The sequence below is a fragment of the Fundulus heteroclitus genome, chromosome 2 (genome assembly GCF_011125445.2).
Source record: "Fundulus heteroclitus isolate FHET01 chromosome 2, MU-UCD_Fhet_4.1, whole genome shotgun sequence".
NCBI classification, from domain to species: Eukaryota; Metazoa; Chordata; class Actinopteri; order Cyprinodontiformes; family Fundulidae; genus Fundulus; species Fundulus heteroclitus.
In genome coordinates, this window is record NC_046362.1 from 25,716,809 (window position 1) to 25,738,802 (window position 21,994).

At 41.0% G+C, this 21,994-nt stretch overlaps 2 protein-coding genes across 6 annotated transcripts in view; one reads left to right on the top strand and one right to left on the bottom strand.

Moving 5' to 3' along the window:
• Window positions 1-8,205, top strand: part of brsk2a (BR serine/threonine kinase 2a) — a 257,881-nt gene extending 249,676 nt beyond the window's left edge. For 3 of the 4 annotated variants that reach the window (XM_036151527.1, XM_036151517.1, XM_036151521.1), the window contains one exon: window positions 5,616-8,205. In XM_036151527.1, the coding sequence (XP_036007420.1) occupies window positions 5,616-5,788 (173 nt within the window). In that variant the 3' untranslated portion in view covers window positions 5,789-8,205. The remainder of the gene's footprint in view (window positions 1-5,615) is intronic. The other variant, XM_036151523.1, reaches the window with a different exon arrangement.
• A 1,533-nt stretch (window positions 8,206-9,738) lies between these two features.
• The window catches only part of abtb2b (ankyrin repeat and BTB (POZ) domain containing 2b), a 79,742-nt gene continuing 67,486 nt past the window's right edge, over window positions 9,739-21,994 (bottom strand). For both annotated transcript variants that reach the window (XM_021310985.2, XM_021310984.2), the window contains exons 5-18: window positions 21,770-21,922; window positions 21,252-21,417; window positions 20,904-20,993; window positions 20,633-20,734; window positions 18,782-18,878; window positions 18,070-18,205; window positions 16,638-16,900; window positions 16,377-16,555; window positions 16,185-16,290; window positions 15,852-15,954; window positions 14,322-14,409; window positions 13,073-13,141; window positions 10,811-10,924; window positions 9,739-10,719 (exon numbers count right to left, since the gene is read on the bottom strand). In XM_021310985.2, the coding sequence (XP_021166660.2) occupies window positions 10,495-10,719; window positions 10,811-10,924; window positions 13,073-13,141; window positions 14,322-14,409; window positions 15,852-15,954; window positions 16,185-16,290; window positions 16,377-16,555; window positions 16,638-16,900; window positions 18,070-18,205; window positions 18,782-18,878; window positions 20,633-20,734; window positions 20,904-20,993; window positions 21,252-21,417; window positions 21,770-21,922 (1,891 nt within the window). In that variant the 3' untranslated portion in view covers window positions 9,739-10,494. The remainder of the gene's footprint in view (window positions 10,720-10,810; window positions 10,925-13,072; window positions 13,142-14,321; window positions 14,410-15,851; window positions 15,955-16,184; window positions 16,291-16,376; window positions 16,556-16,637; window positions 16,901-18,069; window positions 18,206-18,781; window positions 18,879-20,632; window positions 20,735-20,903; window positions 20,994-21,251; window positions 21,418-21,769; window positions 21,923-21,994) is intronic.

Sequence of the window (21,994 nt, forward strand, 5' to 3'; positions counted from 1 at the left end):
CAGGTGTGAACTGTGTTTGCGTTGAGCCTGTAATTTATTATTACTCACTCCTTTGAAACACTAAGGATGATAACTAAGTCTCCAAAGGCCTCTATACTGTAGCTACTAGAAAGACCACATTTTGACTGCTGCGAAACCTTAATTCACCTTTTAAGTTTAAAAACCAAAACACCGGCAAAGTAAATTATTTTTAATTTTAATATATGAAGTTTAATTTTTCCAGTAGGCTTTTACTTGTATAAATCATCATCATCAAATGAACAAACTGCATGGCAATACATATGCAACAGTTTTTTTGTTAATTTGACTGGGAAATCTAACAAAAATATAGTACTATAAATCAACTATAAGTTTAGACTCCTGTATCACAAAAACTAAATATAAACACCGATATTCCTATTGCCAGAATGTTTGTGATAAACGATAATCAACATGTTGAAATGAAGTAATGGAGAACACCCAAACTGGATGTCAAAAGTCAGTAAAAAGAGCAATTAAAGAATGTATTATTCCAAGTATTTACGATGAGTCTAATAAAACTATTTGCAACGCGTAGCCGACGATGATCACCTCTCTTTGCCTGGCGCAACTCCGGCACACAGCTTTGAGGCACCATCTGCAGGTGTCCGTGTTTTATTTTTAGTGCAGCCTGTCCACACCTGGCCTTGCCTCCTTTTGTGAGGCCGTGGCACATTTCAGTCCTGCTTGCTTAGATTACAACCTTGTTCCAGATGCCTTGATGGCCGACAAACCCTCCCTAAACTCAACTCTAAGCTCCCCGCCCATCTGCTGCAGAAACGTTTGTCATGGGATCTTGTTGCCAGAGATCTTCTGGAAGAGAACATTTAGCCCTGCAAGGTCCAGCAAGGTCCAGCTTGATATAAAATGTAGCAACCGGCCACCTCTGCGGACCACATTTGCTGATTATTTTCTTGCCATCTGATCCGAGATGTCCATGCCGTATTTTTTTGTTGTTCTAATACTGTGAAGCATCCGGCTTTGCCTTCGCCCCATCAGTCATGCCCATGCCCTTGTGCACAATGCTGAGGAAACAAACTTTGTTCGCCTGGCTTTCCCTGATAAACTGTTTGCTTTCCCCTGAGTGGCCACAAGGCTGTTCATCCTCGCCTGCAAGGTGTTAGCCAAGTTTAGAGAAGCGAAGAAATCATCAGAGGTGATATTTCTTCCCTTCCCCATGAATAGGTCCGCCAGTTTCAGACCCACGTTTTCTCTAAGGAGCTGACCTCTTCTGCATGTTGACTCCTTTCCCGGGTGTGGAGCCCCATTTAGCATATATTTTGACCGAACATCTGCTGCCTGTCAAAAAGCTTCTCTTCAGTGGTGATGTTGGCACCATTCTTTTGTAGCAGATAATATAGTGTTCAACAAACCTGCTCCAGGTACCAGAGATCAACGCAAACCTGTCATCTACCAGTCGTGCACATTCAACAAGAAATCTCATGAACTCTTTGAGCCTTTCTCTGGACATTATTTCCTTGAAAAACTGGAAATCCCATTTTCTTTCTGACCAGACGCTATCCAAGTCCATATTTTTTGCTCCCTGTGCTCCTTGAATATACAAGAGGCTAATGAAGGCTTTCAGCTCGGCCACCGTTGTCTCTCATGAGCTGTCACCGTGATGGTGATGCACTTCAGCCACAGTACACGCCCTCGTGTGCTTTAGCTTGCCTGAGTCGATAATATACACAGGAACACACAGGAAAGCTGTGAGTGCCCCCATCAATGTTGCCCTTTGCATATGCGGCGGGAGCAGCGGCTTCAGTAAGAACATTTTCAGTCTGCCGTCTCCTGGGATGTTCAGCTGGCTGAACAATTGTCCACATAGTCCGATCCTTTCCAACAGCCATGGCCATTCCAGTGTTAAAAATCTGCTGCCGTTGCTATATGTCAGTAAGCGTTCCCTCTTTTTTTTTTTTTTTTTTTTACCAATTCTTAAGTTTGCCAAATTTTTCATCTTTCATATTGTTCAGATTATTACCAGAGTAATTTGTGGAATGGGTGAAATTAGATTATATTAGATTATAATGGCTGCTATGGGTTGACTCATATCATGAGAATGAAAATCCGAGCACCTGCAATGATAAAAGAATCACTTAAAACACATTAGAAAAAATGTTTGATTAGAAATGCAGTGATCAGAAATGTGTGGCAGATCTCCGATTTTCACCAAGCTTTGTCCTGCCAACTCTGATTTACATCACAACAACATGTGTGTGTGTGTGTGTGTACTTTATGTATGAAAGGGAGCAAACAATGTAATAAAGACAAAAACTTTAATGATTTATAACAAAAATGAAATGATTATTGAAGTAACATTTTAGGTGGCCTTTTTGAAATTAGCATGATTGCTTACTCTAAAGAGCAGTGTCTGTTTATTCCTGTGAGAGTGCAGACCCTTACCTGAACGGAGTCTTTCAAAAGCCCACCAACAGTTTCAAATGTAGAGAGTGTTTTCGGAACAGCTGGAAGCTCAAAGTGATACAACGCAAAGTTTTCTGTGATATCCGCCACCTTCCTGGTACTATCTAATGAATTCAGCTCTGCCAATCAGATGAAACATTCCCAAAGCAGACACAAATTGACAACAAGTGGCACACGAAGCAACTAAAACACCAGAATTACTACATGGCCAAGGAGCCAACCAAGAGCAAACCAGCCCCCTGCTCAATTCTAGCAGAGTAGCAGAGTGTCTTTAAAAGTAATGTCTAGAAAAGTTGTCAGAAACAATTTAAACTCCTCATGGACATTAAAAATAGCTAGCTTACAGTTGACTTTCCACTATAAAAACTTCCACAATGAAGAGTGTTGTGATGAGCCTTGCCTGGTAGGACTTGGGTAAGGAATAATCCCTCTGTCCATCTATACTTTCATTATTACAACATACAAATAAATTAATAATTACGTTTTATACTAAAAACATTAGTTTTTACTATAAAACATTGAGCTAGTTTCAATGACTTCAGTATTTTTTTTCCCTCACAAGTCGTGCATTTATCATTTCAGAGTAATGCCCCATCCTCTCCTTTTTGACCTACTGCTACACCTTTGCTACAGGCTGACCACATGGCCTTTAGAAATACAAAGCCAGAGGCTATAATTAACAGGAGACAGGGCTTTGCATTTCACTTAGTGATGAACAAAAGGCTCAATCAAGTCTCAGTCATTATAGCGCCAATCACTACAAGTATTGTCATTATACGTTGGAGACTGGCATAGAAAGACAATTGATGGGAAGAAAAGAAGGATGGAAAATATCTGGAGACATGCTAACCAACTGCAGTTGTAGAAGAGGGTCTTTTATGATCAGGCATGTTCGTGTGGTGTTAAATCCGTAGATTTCTTTCTTTCTTTTTTCTAATAGTGTCTTGTCTAGCAATGTGGCAATAAGAATTGTTGTATTAATGCCAAAAAGAGCCCAAAATAATTTACTTTCACAAGCGGAGCCTTACCGCTTTCGCCGTAGTGCTCCACTTGATTTATACAAGAAGCTTTAGTATTATCTATGCAGGGAATATTTCATATTATATGGACACCGAAACGAGAAGGTAGAAGAGAAAAGAAAAAGGAGAGAAGGTGAAAGAGAAAGGAGAGAAAAGGGAGAGAACGATACATCCTCAGTCTGATCTTCACCTGCAAAGGGAGATGTAAAAAAAAAAAAACAGCACAACCAGCCGATAAAGTGTTAGAGATACAATCAAGTAACGCCTTGATACCATCACTAAAGAATATACGGTATTAATTAATGTGACATGTATAAAGTGACAGCTGAAGATAATAGTAGGGGTTTTCTGTATAGAAGTGAGTCTGTAAGTACCTGGATCCGAGCCCCTGTAGGTGTTTGAGAGAGTGCGCGTGTGTACGTAAGGTTTATCCATGAGAAAAATGCTCAATAGTGGTTGTGAATGATACGCCCCCCAGAGCACCAAGGCAGACACCAGGGGAACCGAAACCCCAGATGCCCAAAGGGACCTTCAGAGTAAAGGTGCCTAAGAGGGGCCAAGACAGGAAATCTGCCTCCCCCACCCAAGGGAAGAGGAGGGACGTCCCCAAGGAGTGTGGCACAAAGATCCTGAACTAGTCATTGTTCACAGATGACTAAGGTAGAATTTAAGAGAGACAGAAACCACAAACATTTTCCAGCTGAATAACGCAGCTGCCAAAACCAACTGTGGCACATTTACACATGGCCACATGCACAGGAAGTCTGGCAAAAACACAGAGTAAACGGTAATCCTTGTTAATTGTTTATTTTGATTTGCAAGCTACTGTAGGCAGTTTTCAAACAGATTCCCCATTTACAGCATCTTTTATGGTTAAATACATAATATATGCTGTAAAGATTAAATACATGAGAACCCTGGGTAAATAGCTGTTCGCCTACTATTCACAAAGCAAAACTTTGCAAAGATGTGACTAAGTATTAAGAACTTTATTTTCTCAGTTTGTCCTCTTTAGCGTCCCTACTGTACTGCAGTATATGTTAAAATAATCTTCATATAAAGAAAATCCTACATACTTTTTTTTTATCTTTGTTTACAACAATTAGGTGGGAATAATTCATTTATCAGAAAAGCTACAATTCAGACAGAATTGATGATTTTAATGCATCATTTATTAAAGCTCGTCACAGTTCTGACTCCATTGTTGTAAAAGTGTGTTACTTCAAAGAGCCGCTGGTTTTGATGTTGATTCAGTTGGCCAACTTTTGGAACTGCCTGAGTATAACTTTGAAATCAAGTGATCAAAGCGTTTCGTAGAAAAAAAATTGTGTTACATGCGCTTCACTTAGCCCTTCAGCCCTGAGGCCTCAGTGGACAGCTGAGTTAGCCGAGCTATACCCAGATTGAAGTTGGTCTGGATTACTGACTGGAGTAAACTCTTGAGAGTTCGGCTTCGTAAACGGAGGGAAACCTTTGTGGTGGCCTCTTTTTATTCAGTTCAGATCGGTTTATTGCCAGTTCACAACACATGTCATCGGAGGGCCCTTTACAAAGTTGGTTCATACAGACAGATTGGCTTAAATATGTACATGCATGTGACTGATATTTGGGTAAATGTCTCTCAGGAATTTGCACACGCATTTTGTTGCCATCAATAAGGTTTTGGGCTACTTCCTGCAACTTGCTTGGAGACATTTAACCCTATTTTTCTGGGGCGGTATGTATATATTTGAGCCTGCATGTATAATTTTGAAACTGTGTGGATTAGAACAAAAATCTGCACTGGATCTAACCTTGTGCACCCGATATTTTTCCTTTAAAATCCAGTAGAACTGGATGTGGTGCAATTGTTATAAAACAGTGTAAGTGTTTTGAATGAATCATTCAGCGCTCCAGATTAATGACATTCATGCAACGAGTGTAGGTACATTTTCGGCTCATCTCTGTCTGCGTTTATTTTCGGAAGATCGCTCTTTGCATAGTCTCTGCTTCATCCATGTTCTGCTTTGTAGCATCTCCACGACCTCGAACTCTCCTTTGCTTTCTCCCTCTTGGTCCCGTGAAACCACATTGTCCCCATGTTTTCCTCCCGTTTGTGTTACTTGCAGCGGCCACTGTGTGACTCTTCTGAAATAACGAACCGACCTCTTTCAGACGAGAAGAACGGCCAGGTGCCCCACCCCGTCGGCGTGCCCGCCAAGCACTGCCCCTCTCCCATGCATGTGCGGAGGCGCGAGTCCGAAAACAATGACGCCAAATTCCCCGCTGCAGGCCGGGACAGAGCCAAGCTGTCTTTGGCGTCGGTGGGGTCGCAGGACGAGTCCTAGACCGAGACATTTTTGTAGATGTGCAAATGCAAATTTACTTAACATGCATATTTAGGAGGAGCATTATTTTTTTAAGACGAAAAATACACTGCAGCTCCATAACACACATCAATTCCAACACTACAGCTTTCCAGTTTTTCATTTCTCTTCAGTTTCCATCATCATCCCCTCTCCCTCCGTCCGACCCATCAAATTTACCTTTGCCCCATGCTTAGTTGTTTTTTTTTTTGTCTCCCTTGCTGCTGCTAACCTCTGTTATGTCCTGACTTGTTTCTGATACCAGGAATTATCCAGAAAACCTATTAAAGTCCCTCCTTGTGAGCCATTCTCCACTTGCCCTTCCTCGACTAACCCCCTCCACCCCCTTCGAGCGTGCCAGGAGTGTCGGACTTTTGTCAGTGGAGGACTCCTTTACGAAAGGGTGCTGAAAACCGACTTCCACTTTCGACTGCGCTCCCGACTCCACCTCTGGCACCCGTCAGTAGAAGTAGACAAAAATCCTTTTAGTGTTTCCTTCCTACGTAATCACACTCTCCAATCATCAACTATCTCCTTTTCTTTCTTTTATGGGTTTTATTTATTTTATTATTTTATTTCACTGGGAATAAAGCACTGTTCAAAAACACTTGACATACAGCGTACAAGAAAACATGCACAAAAAAACTCTGGGATGTATCAACGTTGATTTAAAAACGTTAAAAAAATAAAAATACAAAAGACTTACAGAAATATGAGGAGCGAAGAAAAGGAGATGTTGGGGGCGAGGTCCAAACAGCCAACGCAGGCGATTGCCGGATTGTATCTGTTTGCTTTTTATTGTACTTTCTTTGTGATGAACTGGGTTTGAATTCTGAATTTTATTAGACTTGATACTACTGCTGCAAAATGGACTGAAATTGTGATTTCAGAGAGGACGTGGGTGTCAGAAAAAACGGGCCGCGGGGAAATGGGGGGGGAGATGAAATGAAAGTATTGGGGGCGGGGGTTGCTGGGAGGGTTATGTGGGTATTTAAAATGAATGATCTATTCTCTTGTACAGACTGAAAGCATTTTTAATGTAAAAAAATTGAAATGTCTAGTTGTGACACTGTTAGATATCATAGAAACAGGCTGCTGATGCTGCGCCTGCCTCATTCTGTCATTTTAAATTCTGTGTATTATTATGTTTTTTTTTTTTTTTTTTACATGATCACCGCTGTCTTTGTTCGATTGACCTGGAAATGATCCGAACATTCCCTGTTCTCTGCAGCACTTTCTTTGATTTTCCAGCTGTACCTCTCTCTTAGTCTCAACTACCAGCAGTAGGAGTAGAGGAACAAAAAAAATGTGATAAATGCAATTGTGAATATTTTTGTATCGTCAACCTTATTTATTCATATCTGTTCATCTCACTGTTTGATCCCTAATTTATTATAACTCGGCTATTTATATGGACAAAGCTGTTAGGTCAGTTGAATGTTATTTACTACCCTCTTGTGTGTTTGTAAATGGGACATTTAAAGAAAGAAAAAGCTCCGCTTTATTTTCTGTTTCGTTTCGGTCCGACTTAAACAGAAAGATGTGAACTTTGACAAATTTCTCTATTTCCAGACCTGGAGGAAAGACGACCTTGTTGGAACTCTGGGGAAAAAAAGGAATGATTTTACCAGTAATTTAAGAATGTAGACTTAGCCTCTTTTTGAAGAGGGAACATGCTCTTCTATTGATATTTGTCAGTTTCATATTATCGTGAGTTGTATGCCAGACCTGAGGAGGGTGATTCGGCAGATCTGCTTCTTCTCTTTGTAAATAGACAGACAAAGCTGTAGGGGTTGATTGTCTTCTCAACCATGCTGGGGATTCCTGCTCTATGCTTTTTGCTTGTATTGCTGTGTGCATGTCAAACATGAGCTTTTCTTTGCATGGCTTCAGTGTTTAATGTTTCATGCCAAACTCACCCCTTTTATCAGCCTTCATTGATTTCCCCCCCTCCCCCTCTACAGTACTGTGTTTTAAAGTTGAAATCCCCTTCTCTCTGCTTATAATTTGGCCTTTGATTTCGTTTTTTACTCTCCTTTCGGTCCTGCTGACTTTGTTTTCCTTCCTCCAGCTTGTGCACAAAGGTTTTAAACAATGCTTCCTTTACTCTGTACCTCTCTGCGGAAAGCTCGGTAGCTTGGGCTCTCTCTGCCTGCTGGTCGAAGGGGCACACGGAGGGAATACCACTACTACAAAATCAAAGCAATACCTGATATCCACCCTCCTTTTTGTTTACTACAACGGGAAGCTGGCAGCACCGAGGACAAATATTGGCCTGGAAGGGTCTTCTTTTTTTTTTTTTTCTTTGGAAAGAGCAGGAAAACAACTTACTGATGTAATCCCCATTCTAAATAACTGTGAGCATTTTCAGTGCTGAAACAAATAAACTCATTCAGTTATGGCGTGTTTGTTTTCCTTGTTCAGATTGGTATAGCTGAATGCAGCCACCAAAGTAGTAATAAGTCCTTCTAGCTTTTTTTTTTTTTTTTTAATAAGAATAAATCGTATTGCCATATTTATCAAATATGTGACCATAAAAATCTTAGTTTGTGCATTTGAACGGCTTTTTTCTTTTTTAAGGTACACACAACCACATGGAGATGGTTAATTTATTTGACAGAGTGATGCTTTTAAAGTGCCTCTGAAATCTATTGTCCTCGGCTCATGAGATCAGCTTGTGGGGGCAACAGGTCCGAGGAAACCCACACGGCACCCTTTCAATGAATGTGAATGTGTGTAGCAGACATGTATGGATTTGTTTCTATTCGCTTTGATCTTTATGGTTTACAGCCAACAGAAATCCAGAGGTTGATTTTCCGTGGCATGGAGGTGATCAGCCTGTGGCGCTGCTGAGGTGTTGCTGGCCCGGCCTGGCTTAATATTATCCTACAACTCACTGGAATAATAGCAGTGGTGTCTAATCTTCATTTTGACAATTTTAGGTGAAATGAGAAGACTTGGTGGCCAGACGAGCAGTGATTGTGGTAATTTAACCTGGACGTTTTACTATGAGGTCAGTAGAGAGAGACGCATGAGGTGCTCTTAAATATCAAAGTAAGCAGCTGGTCTGACTTTGGATATAACTCGGCGGACCACAACCAGCAGATGTCATTCTAGCTGCAGTCCACTCCTTGTGAATATTCCACAAAACTTTAAATGGACTTTGCAGCTTTTGTGTACTTTCCCTATTGCATTTCTACTTCAACTGAACGCTCCATTAAAATACTTGGATACAGCACTCTACTATCAAGTCAGCAGTTTTCCCCTATGGTTGTGCAGGCCATAACATTTCCTTTCTTATGCCATGTAAAATTTTCTGGCAAACTGAAATTCAGGTTTTATTATAAGCATTAAAATCGACAGATAAACAGATGAAATATCACTCTGGGGCACTGCACGCTGGAATATTTGTAAGCCCGGTTGCCTTGCAGCAAGAAGGTCCTGGGTTTGAATCTCGGCCTTTCTGCATACAGTGTTCATGTTCTCACCATTTACTATGGCTTCCTCTCACAGTACAAAAACATGACTGTTTATTGGTCTCTAAATCGCCCCTAGAAGAGAATGTGTTTGTGCATGGTTGTTGTTCGTCTGTCTGCCTTCCATGTGAGAAACTGGGAAAAACCTGTCCAGTGTACCGTGCCTCGCACCCAATGCATACCTGCAACGGTAAGTGGATATAGAGAGAAAAGAACATCACTCAAAGTACTAGTTTCCAAATTCAGCCAGGCCCATTCTTAAATTAAGAGCTCACTGATGCAAAAATAATATTTTGTGTGTGTTCCTGTGTTTTCTTCCTGTTCGACATTATTTGCATGTCTTGTGGGAAAACCATTGTTTTGGATATATGATGACATCCATCTTACAAGGTCCTGCTCCTGCTGTTTTCAGGCGAGTCCACACGACACCACACAAACACAGTTCCAGTCAAGATCACAAGTTTTGTTTGGCAGGTTTATTTCCGGCAATCAGCATCCAAACAGACGTGTTAAATATATGTTAAATGTCGGGATATAAGCTTAATTACCTATTAGTATACCTGCTTGATCAGCTGTAGCGTTTTTTAAAATATTAGCTTAGATTAAAAAATGAAATAAAGGGGACACCCCGTTAAATACTTTCACATCTTTTTTTTTTTCCTCATTAAATAGAAAACGTTCATCCAACTTAGCAGTGAATGTCTCTCTAGTCATACTTTAGTTAAAAAAAACAATATAAAAGTACTTGTTTGATATAAACGTTGACATTACTACAGAAGGGACCGAGCCTTCCTCTCACTGCATCTTCAGTCTGTGGTCACTGTACATGGCTTCAGCCAAACTCCAGGGGGCGCTGCAAATCCCAGTCTTCAAATGCAATCCTTTATCCAGTCTCTTTATTAGCCTTCCAATAGATGGCAGCAGTGTTTTATTAAAAGCTGCCTCCCCATTCAGGCTTCCTGAGCCTTGGAGGGAAAAAAAACAAAAACTACCTTTTTATAAACCTACTGTTCCTTCCAGTAACTGCCTTTATGCAGCACTTGGCACAAAGCTTTGCTATGGTCAGAATCAACAACTACCAATTCAGTCACTGATCTGTTCTTCTTTCTCTCTCTCAAGAGTTTTGCAGAAGCGATCCACCTGTATTTACATAAAAACTTCTGCCGCTTATGTTACTTTGCGTCTCGTCTCATTGCAGCAGCTCGTATTCCTTCAGACTTGAGATGAAATGTAAAGCGAGCGTAGACGTTGAGCCAGGATGGCCTCCAGCTCGTCCAGGGGTGAGTCACCGCGGCTGCGAGCCAGAGATGAAGTGCAGTTGTTCCCTTGTCGGGATCCCAGTAAAAGGCTCCTGAAGCCGTCTTTTTCCAGTAGTGCCGGCATGTGCCGCAGGAAGAAACTTTCGCAAAATGCGCTCAGGTCCACTGAACCGTTTGCCTGTTCAAGAGAAATAGTCACGTTTTAGATGCTTATAAAGTCTAGGTTAATTTACACGAGGATAGAATATCCTCCTGAGAACAGACATTACCTTGGCTGTCTTGTAGATGCTGACTGCATTGTCGAGGTTTATGTGCCGGGAGCAGAGGAGCTCACAGTGTCTTTGTAGCGCCCCCAGCTGGAAATGATTAGCAGCGAACAAGAGCTGAAGGGGGAAAAAAAATACTTTTATCCACCATTTTGTACACTTTTAGTTATGCAGCAATATCAGGTAGGTAAAAACACTGCATGGATTCCTAGCCTTCATTAGAGTGAACACATGGTGGCAAAGTTAAAATTTTAGACACAAGACCTAATTATTTAAGCTAATTTGAAGCCTATTTAACAATCTTGTAGAATGAGAGAACTTGAGGCGCAGTGTTTGTTTACCTCAGTAGAATCAGCTGTGTTTAAAATATAACTGCCTGTAGTTAAATCCCAGGCTTAGATTTTTTCCCCCACCCCTTCCAATCTTGGCACTGGGCTCTAGTTATAGTGCGATTGATGAGAATGCGTCACAAACTTAATGAGCGTTTCACAAAGCTACATGTGTTTGCATGTCCCCAGAAGCAGGAATACACGGAGCTGTTGCCGCCTCAGGCTCGTGACTGTCTCAACAACACCCAGAGAGTTAGATCACACTTCTCAAGAACTTAATACTTTGAACTTTCTTCTCTAGTGTGCCTCCTTCTGTCAAACAGAGAGGTGCAGCACTGCCTCATCACCTAAAAAAATATATGTTTAATTTGGATTTCTGCAAGTGTCATCTAAACTACTGAATACTGTTTGATAAGCTAACATTGACATGCCGGGCTGACATGGCTAGATCAAGTTTAGGATGCATCAGTTCTGCATTTAAAGTGTAATTTACCCCCATGTAAAAGCATAATTCTGCCCACAGGCAAATTAGAAAAATTCCAAAGTGGGTGGGATTAAGTAGGAAAGGGGCTGCGGGAGAGAGGGGCTGTGCATTCAGGATGGGGAAAAGCAGCAGCTAGCTTGATTTGCCATACTGGAGAGTGAGCAGGTAGTTACGCCATGCTTCAGTCTTTTGAGGCGGAGGATTTTTCACCTCCCTCATGACCGGAAGATGATGGGAGGCTGTGTGAAACCTTGCGGGCCAGAGCCTCATGAGTTTGAGCCGCTGGTTCAAAGCCGGTGCTGCCGAGGCAGTGGAGGACAGGGCTGGATCAATTATGTTATATTTATTTCCTGCTTTGTAATCCAAGACGGGATCACAGACAGCTTTGCGCATCATGATTAATTTGAAATGTTGAAAGTATGGTTGATCTCCTCTCTGCTCTGACTGAAGGCGGGTTTCAGGATGAGGCAGCAGCCGTCTGCCTGTGAGACAGCACTGAGGGAAGTATGGAGGGCTCATGACAGGATTCACTGCTGCCTCAAGACAGTAACTGCATTACAATTGTAAAAAGTAAACTCACCAATAACATACAAAGTGACTAGATTTGTTGCTAGTCACTTTTTTTTAAGGAGAAAAGTTGCTAGAGGGATTTGAAAAGTGCAACAGTACAGAGGCAGAAGACGGAGCTGTTTTTTTGTTTTCTAAGATGGAGCTGCTTTTATACCCCCCAGCAGCAGAGCTACTAACATCAGTTTCTCCAAATGACATCACAAAAACCAATGGCAATACGGATTCAAAATTCAATGCAAGACCACCGTTAAAGTCTAGGAGGGCGCCACACTGACAATTTTAGACATAAAAGCAGAATTTCAACAAATATGCACTAATTTGTCAAAAGAAATTACTAGGATATATAGACTGTACGATAAGACAACCATGTTAGCAGTTTATTGGCAAAAAAGTTAATTTGAGGTCGAGTTACGCTTTAAGTCATTTTCTTTAAGCCAATTTACATTTTGATTGTCGTTGGTAGGATTAACAGGTGTTTTAACCCACACATTAATCAGTGTTCCTTTTACTCGGATTACGGTGCACTGAATGACTAAAGTTTTGTCATTCAATGTTGTTTAACTAAAGCAGTAATGTGCAGCCTAATTTGAACTAAACGGGTTCAAAAGTGAAAGAAGAGCGGCTATTAATTCTCCCGTTTTCAATAGTTTGGTAAATTAGCACAGTTGCAAAAAGTGAAGAAGCAAAAGTTGGGGGAGGAACAACACAGGTTAGATCCCCTGCTTTTAAAATGTAAATGCACTTTGTACCAATGATTGGGTGTCTGTTTACCCAGTAATTATATCATAACATACAGTTCTGTCATCCCACTATGTAGCAAAGACGTTTTTGTTTTGTTTGGGGAACATCTTCCTGTACGGTACAAGACACTCAGCTTCTCACCTCTAATAAGTCCGACACGTTTGTTTTCAGTGACTCTGTTCCTCCACAGTACAGGTAAGACATCATCATCTGCACAAAGGTCAAAGGTCATGATTAGCAACGTTTCAACCCATCATTGGATTTATGTAATTGTGTTGGCACAATAAAAAAAACTATAGGACAGCACATTAAAAATGAAATCTTTTCAAATGAAATGCTCACATTGATATTTTCCAGCTGAGGAAAACTTTGGGACATCCTATCCCATAATAGCTGCTATTACCCCCTTTGGCTAAAATAACTTAAGTAAGAAAGTTCTTGGAGCCTTCTATCACTCTCTGACATTGGTCTGATGGGTTTATTGCAAGTACGGTCCGTTTTAGAGGCACATCAAAGGATCTCAAGGAGATCCAGACCCAGGCTTTGACAGGATCCAGGATTTTCCATCTGTAATTCTTAGAGAGTCATTGGTGGAGTTTCTGCAATGGTTTGGCTGATTGACATGTTGCAGATTACAAATGGTCTTATTTTCCTCCGGCATCCTCTGACACATGGTAGAGGTAATGGATTCATTGATCTGAGAAGGTGAGCTGGGCATAACCATAGCACCTCTAGGTCTATTCTTAACAGTATGAGATTTCTTTTCTGGAACGCGATAGACGATAGAATATGTCCAAAGATCTTTTTCCCCACAAGTCCTCCTCTTTGTCTATCTTCTATAAGATGAGCTTTTGCCTCCTCCTTGCTCACCTCCTGCAAAAGCTATACATTCTGTCTATGTATATTCTGTAGATTAACGGCAGCAAGAGCCAGCTGTAGGAAACATAATTACATTTTTGAGTTTTTGGATAACCTTTCTTTTTAGCATCTTGAAGTTTGCTGTCAGGGTGAACTTTCTTGGACAGTGATTTTGACCCCATTGTAGACTATTTAACTTTGGTGTGGAATGGCCAACATGATATTATTTGGAAACCTGTTTAAGCCCATTACCAGACTCAGACTACTACAATCTTCTTTCTGAAGGCCTCAGAGTTCTTTCAATCCTACCATACCATAAACACAAGGTTTAAAGAGGAGCAAACATTCAAAATGCTGTGTAACAATGTTCTCGTGTGCAGCTGGTGTGATATTCAAATCTGTTTCAAGCCATTTAAAGTGGGAATAAATGTTGGTTTCCCAATTTAATGCTCGCCAGAAAAAAACATGTATCATTTTACAGGTAATATATAAAGTTGTCTCTTTTGTTAAATTCCCATGTCAATATTCATACCTGGAAAATGTGGTACTTGACATCACCGATCTCAATTTCTTTGCTGGGGCTTCCATCCGATCCCGAGGACGCCAGCAGAGATTTGAACCTAAATTGAAAATAAAGTAGTTTCAAAGAATGATTAGGTTATTCTCCTTAAACACCCCGATAAGAAAATCAAACATGTTTGCACTGAGAAGTTTATTCATAGTCCGATTGATTTTCAGCTTGATTGACCCTCAAAAGAACCATCTGGTCAGCAACCTAAAACCCCTTTTTCAATCATTAAATGGCCAGACATAAGTTCTACCAGGTAACACCGACAGCTCTGCAGGGTGGAAGCTATTACTGAGTTAGTTTACTGTAAGATGTTAGGACAGTCTACAGGTCTTAAATAGCCTTTTTTGGCTTCGTGTCCCGGGCAGGATGACCTTTTCTATTGGTTGTCCCACATGCCAATCATTGTGACGCTCTCACGTAACGGCAATGTGCGCGCTCGTTCCTCGTTAGTTTTCTCTTGCTGCGCATGCGCACTTCTAGTGTTTATGTATGCAGTCTCTCCGGTTTCAGCCATTCATTGTAGGCAAGGCAAGGCAGCGTATACTTTGCTTCTTGCAACTCTCTGCCATTTTCAAATTGTCTTACAAGTTTATAAGAAGAAGAGAAAGGCCTCAGAAGAAAGAAATAAGACCAGAGTGTATTTGGGAGATTCTTTCATGCGATACCCGAGGAGCGGAAGAGCAGGAAGGATGGTGTTGCACATGCACGCAGTTATTCAAAAAGGGACTTGGCCGTTTCTGTCCAATTCCGCTGATTTTTTTTTTTTTTTTTTTTTTTTTTTTTTGCGAGGTTGCTTATATTTTTAAATGCTGCTGCCTTTTTCTGACTCCTGGCTAAACTGTTTGTGGCTCCAAACTGACCCACATGCAGAAAATAACAATGATTGACTTTTGGTCCAGCAAACACGGAATAAATAGCTTTTATGGTTTAAAGTGGCCGACAGAAACCATTTACTGTGTAAAAAAAGAAAAAGAACATGACTTCCCACTGAAGTCACATTCGAAAAGATCAGATACGGATCGGATTCAGGACCACATATGGAAGTGGCCCAAATGTGACTTGAAAATATTAGGTTTGGGCCACATTTGCCTGCAGTGGTAATTGGGCCATAGAGACTTTCAACCGATAAAGCTGAACAGAGTACAGCACAGTTGCTCTGCTCTCTGTCATGGAACAAGTTGGATTTGGAAATCTGAGTTAAAGGAAGAATCTAATCTCTAGGGAAAACACACACAGGCTGCTGTTTTAGTAATGTTTGCCACGCTAAAAGTAGATGCTAAAGACAGTTTTAAACTGAGCTCAGTCATTTTGTCTTCACTCAACTGCTTTGCAGTCATTGCTCTTACATATCTGGTAAAAATGTAAATTATCAAATTGTGAGGCTCAGTTTTTTTGTTGTTTTTTTTAAGAGATATCTGAACTCAGCCAAAAACATCTGGTGTGTCTCTAAAATGACTCCACATCTGCAAAGTGAAGAGTGGTTGCACTTACTTGTCAGAGGCAGTTATCAGAAGGACTTTGTGACCATAAAATGGTTTTCCCTCCACGACAAACGTCACATCTGACATGTCCGAGTTGTTCAGGAAGAGTGGATCTGTAAAAGGCCAGATTAACATCTTACAAACTAATTTAAGGTGCAATTTATGAACCCCACTATATGCAAGTGATCATTTAAAAAAAAAAAACACCACAAATGATAGGCCAGTCCTATCGTGTTATAATAAAATGGCTTATTACAATTTTTAATATTTAAAATATTTTTTTTACAGTATGAGGACAGCAAACTACATTGATTCATACACCCAACAATCAAAGCCTCCTCACCCAACTGAGCTGAAAGAGACGCCTTCATCTGAGGAATGTCTGGAAGTGGTGCTGAGCCAAAACAGTGACTAAAAATAGCTGCCAGCTGCTGTATAATGGCATCGTTCTGAAAGAAGGAACAGAAGGTCGGCCTTATTTCTTATTCTGAATCTGAAAAGCGGTAAACATGACAGGCCTTGTGTTTGCTGATACCTTGGTGGTTCGCAGGATAGTGAACATAAGGGGCAGGCCTGTGGTGACGAGTTCGTCGCAGTAGTCGTCCTCTCTGACTGTGGTAAACTCTCTGAGGAGAGAGAGGGTGGCCCCTGTCTTGGACTGCTGATGAGCACAGCGAAGGGATTCCAGCCACACATGCAGTTTCCATGGTACCCCTAATAAAAGATATACATTTCATGTTTGGTTCTGGAAGCATAAAAAATTACCAATCATGTCTTATCGCTATCTGAAAGGTACCCATTGCATGAAGCTCCATGGTGACATCAAGATAGCCGTGCTCAGCACTGTAGTAGCTGGCCTCTTGTAGAGCCTTCATCCTGGCCTTGCAGAGCTTGGGTATGCCTGCATCCTGCGGTGCCGGCGTGCCGTTGGAAGGAGGTGGAAGATAAGGGCACAGCCCTGAAACTTCATCCTCCACTCCCTCAGCTAGGATCTCCTCCAGAGACAGGACATCCTCTTTGATTTGTTGGGGCTGAGTCAGTAGCTTTCTCAGCACGTTCCTGAGGAGATAGATGGGAAAGAGGGGGCGGCAAGGAAAGGAAACAGAAAGCACTGAATGAGTCATCTATGCCCACTTACATTTCTGTGACCCCCGTAATCTCCGCTGCGATTAAATAATCCATCACCCTTAGAGTGGAATGCGAAGTGTTGAGTCTACACTGAGTTCACATGAACACACAGCTAACAGGTGGGTAAGATCACTCTGCCAGTTGGTATTTAGAAAACAAATGGGCAACAGAGCCCTGTGCTCCCTTTGTACACTCGGATGTTGCGTTTCATCATTCTAGACGTGCTGCTTCTCCAGCCACAATGTAAATGTAAATCGAGTTTTTCAGTTTTCAGTTAAGCAATCTTACATTAGACAGTGATACATTGCGTTTAATCCGTTTTAATTTGATGCCTATGGTTTACCTCAAAGGAAACAAAAAATGCGGTTCAGTTTGTCAGGAAATTTTACTGCAACACAGAAAACGGAAACACAAAAGGATTTTGATTTTAGAGTTGTCCAGTTGAGTGTCATTGATGCTCTGGGGTTAGCAACAAATGGACATTTTTAAATTGTTTGGCTGATCAAGGGGTACTGTATCCAAGCAGACTGATGGAAAGTTGAGCAAAAGAAAAAACTGTGGTAGAAGAAATGTATTGTGATTTCCCAAATAAATTAGTTCCCATGCACTGCAAAAACGGAACTAAAAATAAGGTAAATGTTCTTAAATGAGCGTATTTGTCCTTGATTTGAGCAGGTAAATAAGATGATTTCCCAAAGGAATAAGATTTTTGCACTTGAAATAAGTTGATGGAAATCAATTGTTCTTATTATAAATGCAGGATGTCTAAATATCTTAAATTAGGGGTCAAAAAACTCATTCCATTGGCAGATAATCTTATTGACCTGCTCAAATCAAGGATAAATACACTAAGAAAATTGTACTTATTTTTAGATACATTTTTGCAGTGTGAGCTAACAAATTAAAAACATAACTATTTAGTTCTACCCATATGTTTGTTTAGAAGCACTGAAATAAATGGACCTCTCTATAATATTAAACTTTAAAAAAGCTTCAATCCAAAAACAAGTATCACATAGTTCATTTTAGCCTTTGGGATATCTATGATATATCAGTTGTCAACGTTCGTGCAGAACTCTTCAGGTCAACATGAGACAAACCTGTGTCCGTGTGCAGCAGCGTGACTGAAGCAGTTCATGTCTTCATAAAGAGAAGAAGTAAGAGCATTTCCATCCTGGCTCCTTGATAAGGGGTCAGCTCCACGTGCCAGGAGCAGAGTCACCATCTCATAGTTACCTGAGAAGCACAGAGGTTTAAGCTTCTGAACACATACTTTATTAATATCAACCAAAAACCTAAACTGTTGATATTTTTGTTTTTCTCCACTGAATTCAGCTTAAGACATTTATTCAACGTTCTTCTCATACATATATTTTTTTCTATTTCAGCTGCTGCAAAAGCACATCTCCTGGGCTCAATGAAAGGGTTTTGCAGTTTACGTTGGATTCAGAAACGAGCTGCACATGAAAGTGTAGCTTTCAGGTGATCCCACGGAAGAATTAGGCCAAGAGGGGCATTAAACTATTGCAGACAGCACTTTTCTTTTTTCACCACACCTTCATTGTCCACTCTAATCCCACCCTCACCCCCATTATACCTGCTCAATCACACCTTAGTCCTGATATTAAAACTAGCAGGGTGTCATATCCGTTACAAATCAGTCGTCTCCTTTGTTTCCTAGAACTGCATTGTCTTCAAGTTTAACAGAGTTTTAATTTACTAACAATGAGTAAAAAGAAAGCAAAGCCACTGTATGTAGGCAGCCATCTTGCATGAGCTATGCTTAAAGCAGAAATCTAGGCCATCACCCACCTGCTGCCGACGCCAGCTGCAACGGAGTGTCTGCCGTGGACTCCTGTCCATTTCGGACCGCTGCACCCTCCACATTGGCTCCTGCGTCCAACAGAAGCTGCAGGCAAGCATCACGCCCATTTTACAAAGCATGTCTGACATCCTGGAACTTTTGCACAGCTTGAATTCTTATCGTATAACGTCAGGGCAAGTTTTTATTTTTTATTTTTTGCTTTAGTTGTGTTCTTGATCCAACAGACTTAAATGATGTGTGCTAAATGAAATAATTAAAAGATACTGGGCTGAGGACCAGTGTTGGGAAAACTACACACGTTTGATATAGGCATGAAGAATTTCCAGTGGCGGACAATGCGGACGGCGTCACAGGATTTACAAAAACTAATCAGTTCAGCCCAATTAAATTTTCTGTTATTTTCATTTGTATTCAGAGGGGGATTTGTTGTGCAGGCAGCCCTGCCTACTGCTGGGAATATGTTGTCCTGCGTTGTGTGCAGCCGTAGAAAGTTTTGCAACCCCCTATCGCAACAGTTGAGGCAATATACCTTGTTTTAATTGGTTTTTAGAAGTCAAAACTGTGTAATACACACTCGCCAGTAAGTAGCATACATCCAATGATGGAATAGAACGCTTTTGTATTACTATCAATCGAACGGAGCACATGCGAAGTGAAGCGCCAGATGTGCTCATCTTTACAAACCAGGAACATTTCTGCGGTCGCTTGTATTACGGAACCAATCTCAAAGAGGGGAAAATGTATGGATGATAAAAGGAAAACACAGAACGGAGCAGCTTTAGGGAGCTAGTCAGCATAAAGTACACTTATGCAAGTGTACTTTATGCACTTTCTTGCATAAGTGTAACTTATGCAAGAAAACTAAAAGAAGAGCATCTATGGTAAGAAGGTATTGAATACAGCATGTGGAACTTTGTTCTACAGTGCTAAAGACCAAGTTTGCAAAGGTTTGGTGTTATTCTTTTTTTGTGGCACTAGTGACCTTTAATAAAAGTAGGCTGAGAGGAAAGAGGCTGAGAGAGAGGGGGAAGACGAGAGGCAAAAGTCCATGGACCGGAGTCAAACCAAGGACAGCCACGTCGAGGACTGAGGGCTCCGTTTTAGGGCTGGATGATAATTCAGACCATTTTCTATCACAAAGCTCTGTCCCCTTGAAAGGGTTCAGAGAGCATGTGTTTGTTTGTTTTTTACTTTTGGTAAAAAGTTGGTTGTATAAAGGTTTGAGTTTCAATTTTGTGTGTTCTTTATCTAAAAATAGATCATTAAGAAACAGCATAAAATGACCAGGGCTACACTAAATATGTTTTAAATTTTTTGATAATATCAATCAATATGCTTTCTATTTTATCAATATGCTTTTTTCCCCCTCTATCGCCCAGCGTTACTCTGTAAATGGTACCGGTACGTCCACTCTGCTGTTTTTGTTTGTACAGAAGTGGGAGCGGCTGCCACAAGTGATGCACAAAGCTGAAGAAAGTCCTTTTTTTTCTTTTCCAGCCTCTTGTTGTCACTTAACAGTTTTCACATAATTGCAGTAAACTCAAGTAAAAGGTGCTTAAATATGGCACCATGCATGCAAGAGCTAACACCGTTCACCACAATCTGACAACTTTTATTTGGGTCTCTGACCAGTGGGAAGTAGATTAATAAAACAGATTCCTGGTTTATGAATGCATCATATAGCAAAGCAGCTCATGGTGCAGATAACGGCACGCAAGAGTGTGACATTTTTTTTGCTGCTAGGGGAAAACTCTAATTTTTCTCTTTAAAGAAATGAAAATCTGAGAAACCCCAAAAACATAAAAGTCTAATAAAAGAGATTTGTGTTTTTTTTCTACCTGCACAACAGGGATGTGTCCATGCAACACTGCGAAGGTGAGGGCTGTCCAGTGTCGACTGTCAGGATGCACAGACGGATGCTTTGGGGAGCAAAGTGGAACCTGCGAAGACAGAACAGCTTAGAAGGCCTGGACATGTTTACACTGAAAAACAGCCACTGGAGTATTTAGATGCTCTTTAAACAAATACATCTTTTGACAGATGTAGAGTTATGTGCACACATATACATATGTGAAACGTGAAGGTTTAAGGCATCTGTTCTGTATTTACCGCCACATCAAGGTTGGCTCCCGCATCAATCAGCATCTGGACAAGGGCCTCGTCTCCTGCTGCACAGGCATACATCAGAGGGGTCATACCCTGAATGACAGAGAGGAGAGCAAGGTTAGGCAAAAGCAATAATATAATGAGTAGATCATTTACTAGGCATCCAGTTATGCTTTTCTTTGGGTGAGATTACTCTTACACTTTGATGAAAACTGGTCTAATTTGTAAAGAACCCCTGAGTAACAGCTGCTTACTTGTCTGGAGACTTATCCTGACACTTCTAAATCATTTAAATTAGCCTAAGTATTTGATTGTATGTAAATCAGTGCCTTTCTTTAAAGTTGTCAGTACCTGGTCGTCCATACTGTTGACCCCATCCGGCCTGAGCAGATCAATAGCTTGACCAATGAGATCTGTGCGTCCACAGTTGAGCATGCGGAAACCCAAGTCCAGGTTAAACTTATCTATGGCCGCTTTGGAGTCCAGACGCTTGAAGGAGCTAAAGCAACACTCCGGCCTTAAAAGAAATAAGCAAGATGATTCTTAATTTCAGAGGCCCATTAAAAAAAATGGATTTTTACACTTTAGTAAAAGTCTTTAAAGACAACCATAGAGCTCATGCAGGCTATATGTTAACATGCAGCGCTTTTCTTCAGAAATAAGCGTACAATAACGGCGGTCACGGATCTACTGCACATGGCTTGGAACGGCTTTTTTAAAGCAATTCAAATCAGTTCACAGTTTATCAGAAAGCATGATAAAGAAACAGCTTTGTTTTGCCTAATCAGAACAAATAGAAACGCATACATCAGTTGAATCAATGATTACAGTGCTATACAGGAATAGCTGTTATGCGTGTGTTGATTTACTTCAGTTGTCTTGGCTCGCAGTCGAGTCCTGGAAGGAGAAGCCGGGCGGTCTGCCTGACATCGTCGCTGTCCACCAACAGACTCTTGCGATGCTCGGCATGAACGATGGCCACTCTCATCCACTCCATCAGAGGGGGCAACAGCATGAAGGGCCTGAACGAAGAGAGGCAAAACATTCACCTATGTTTGCTTCTATTCTAGCAACAATTAGTAACTACTTTTCCG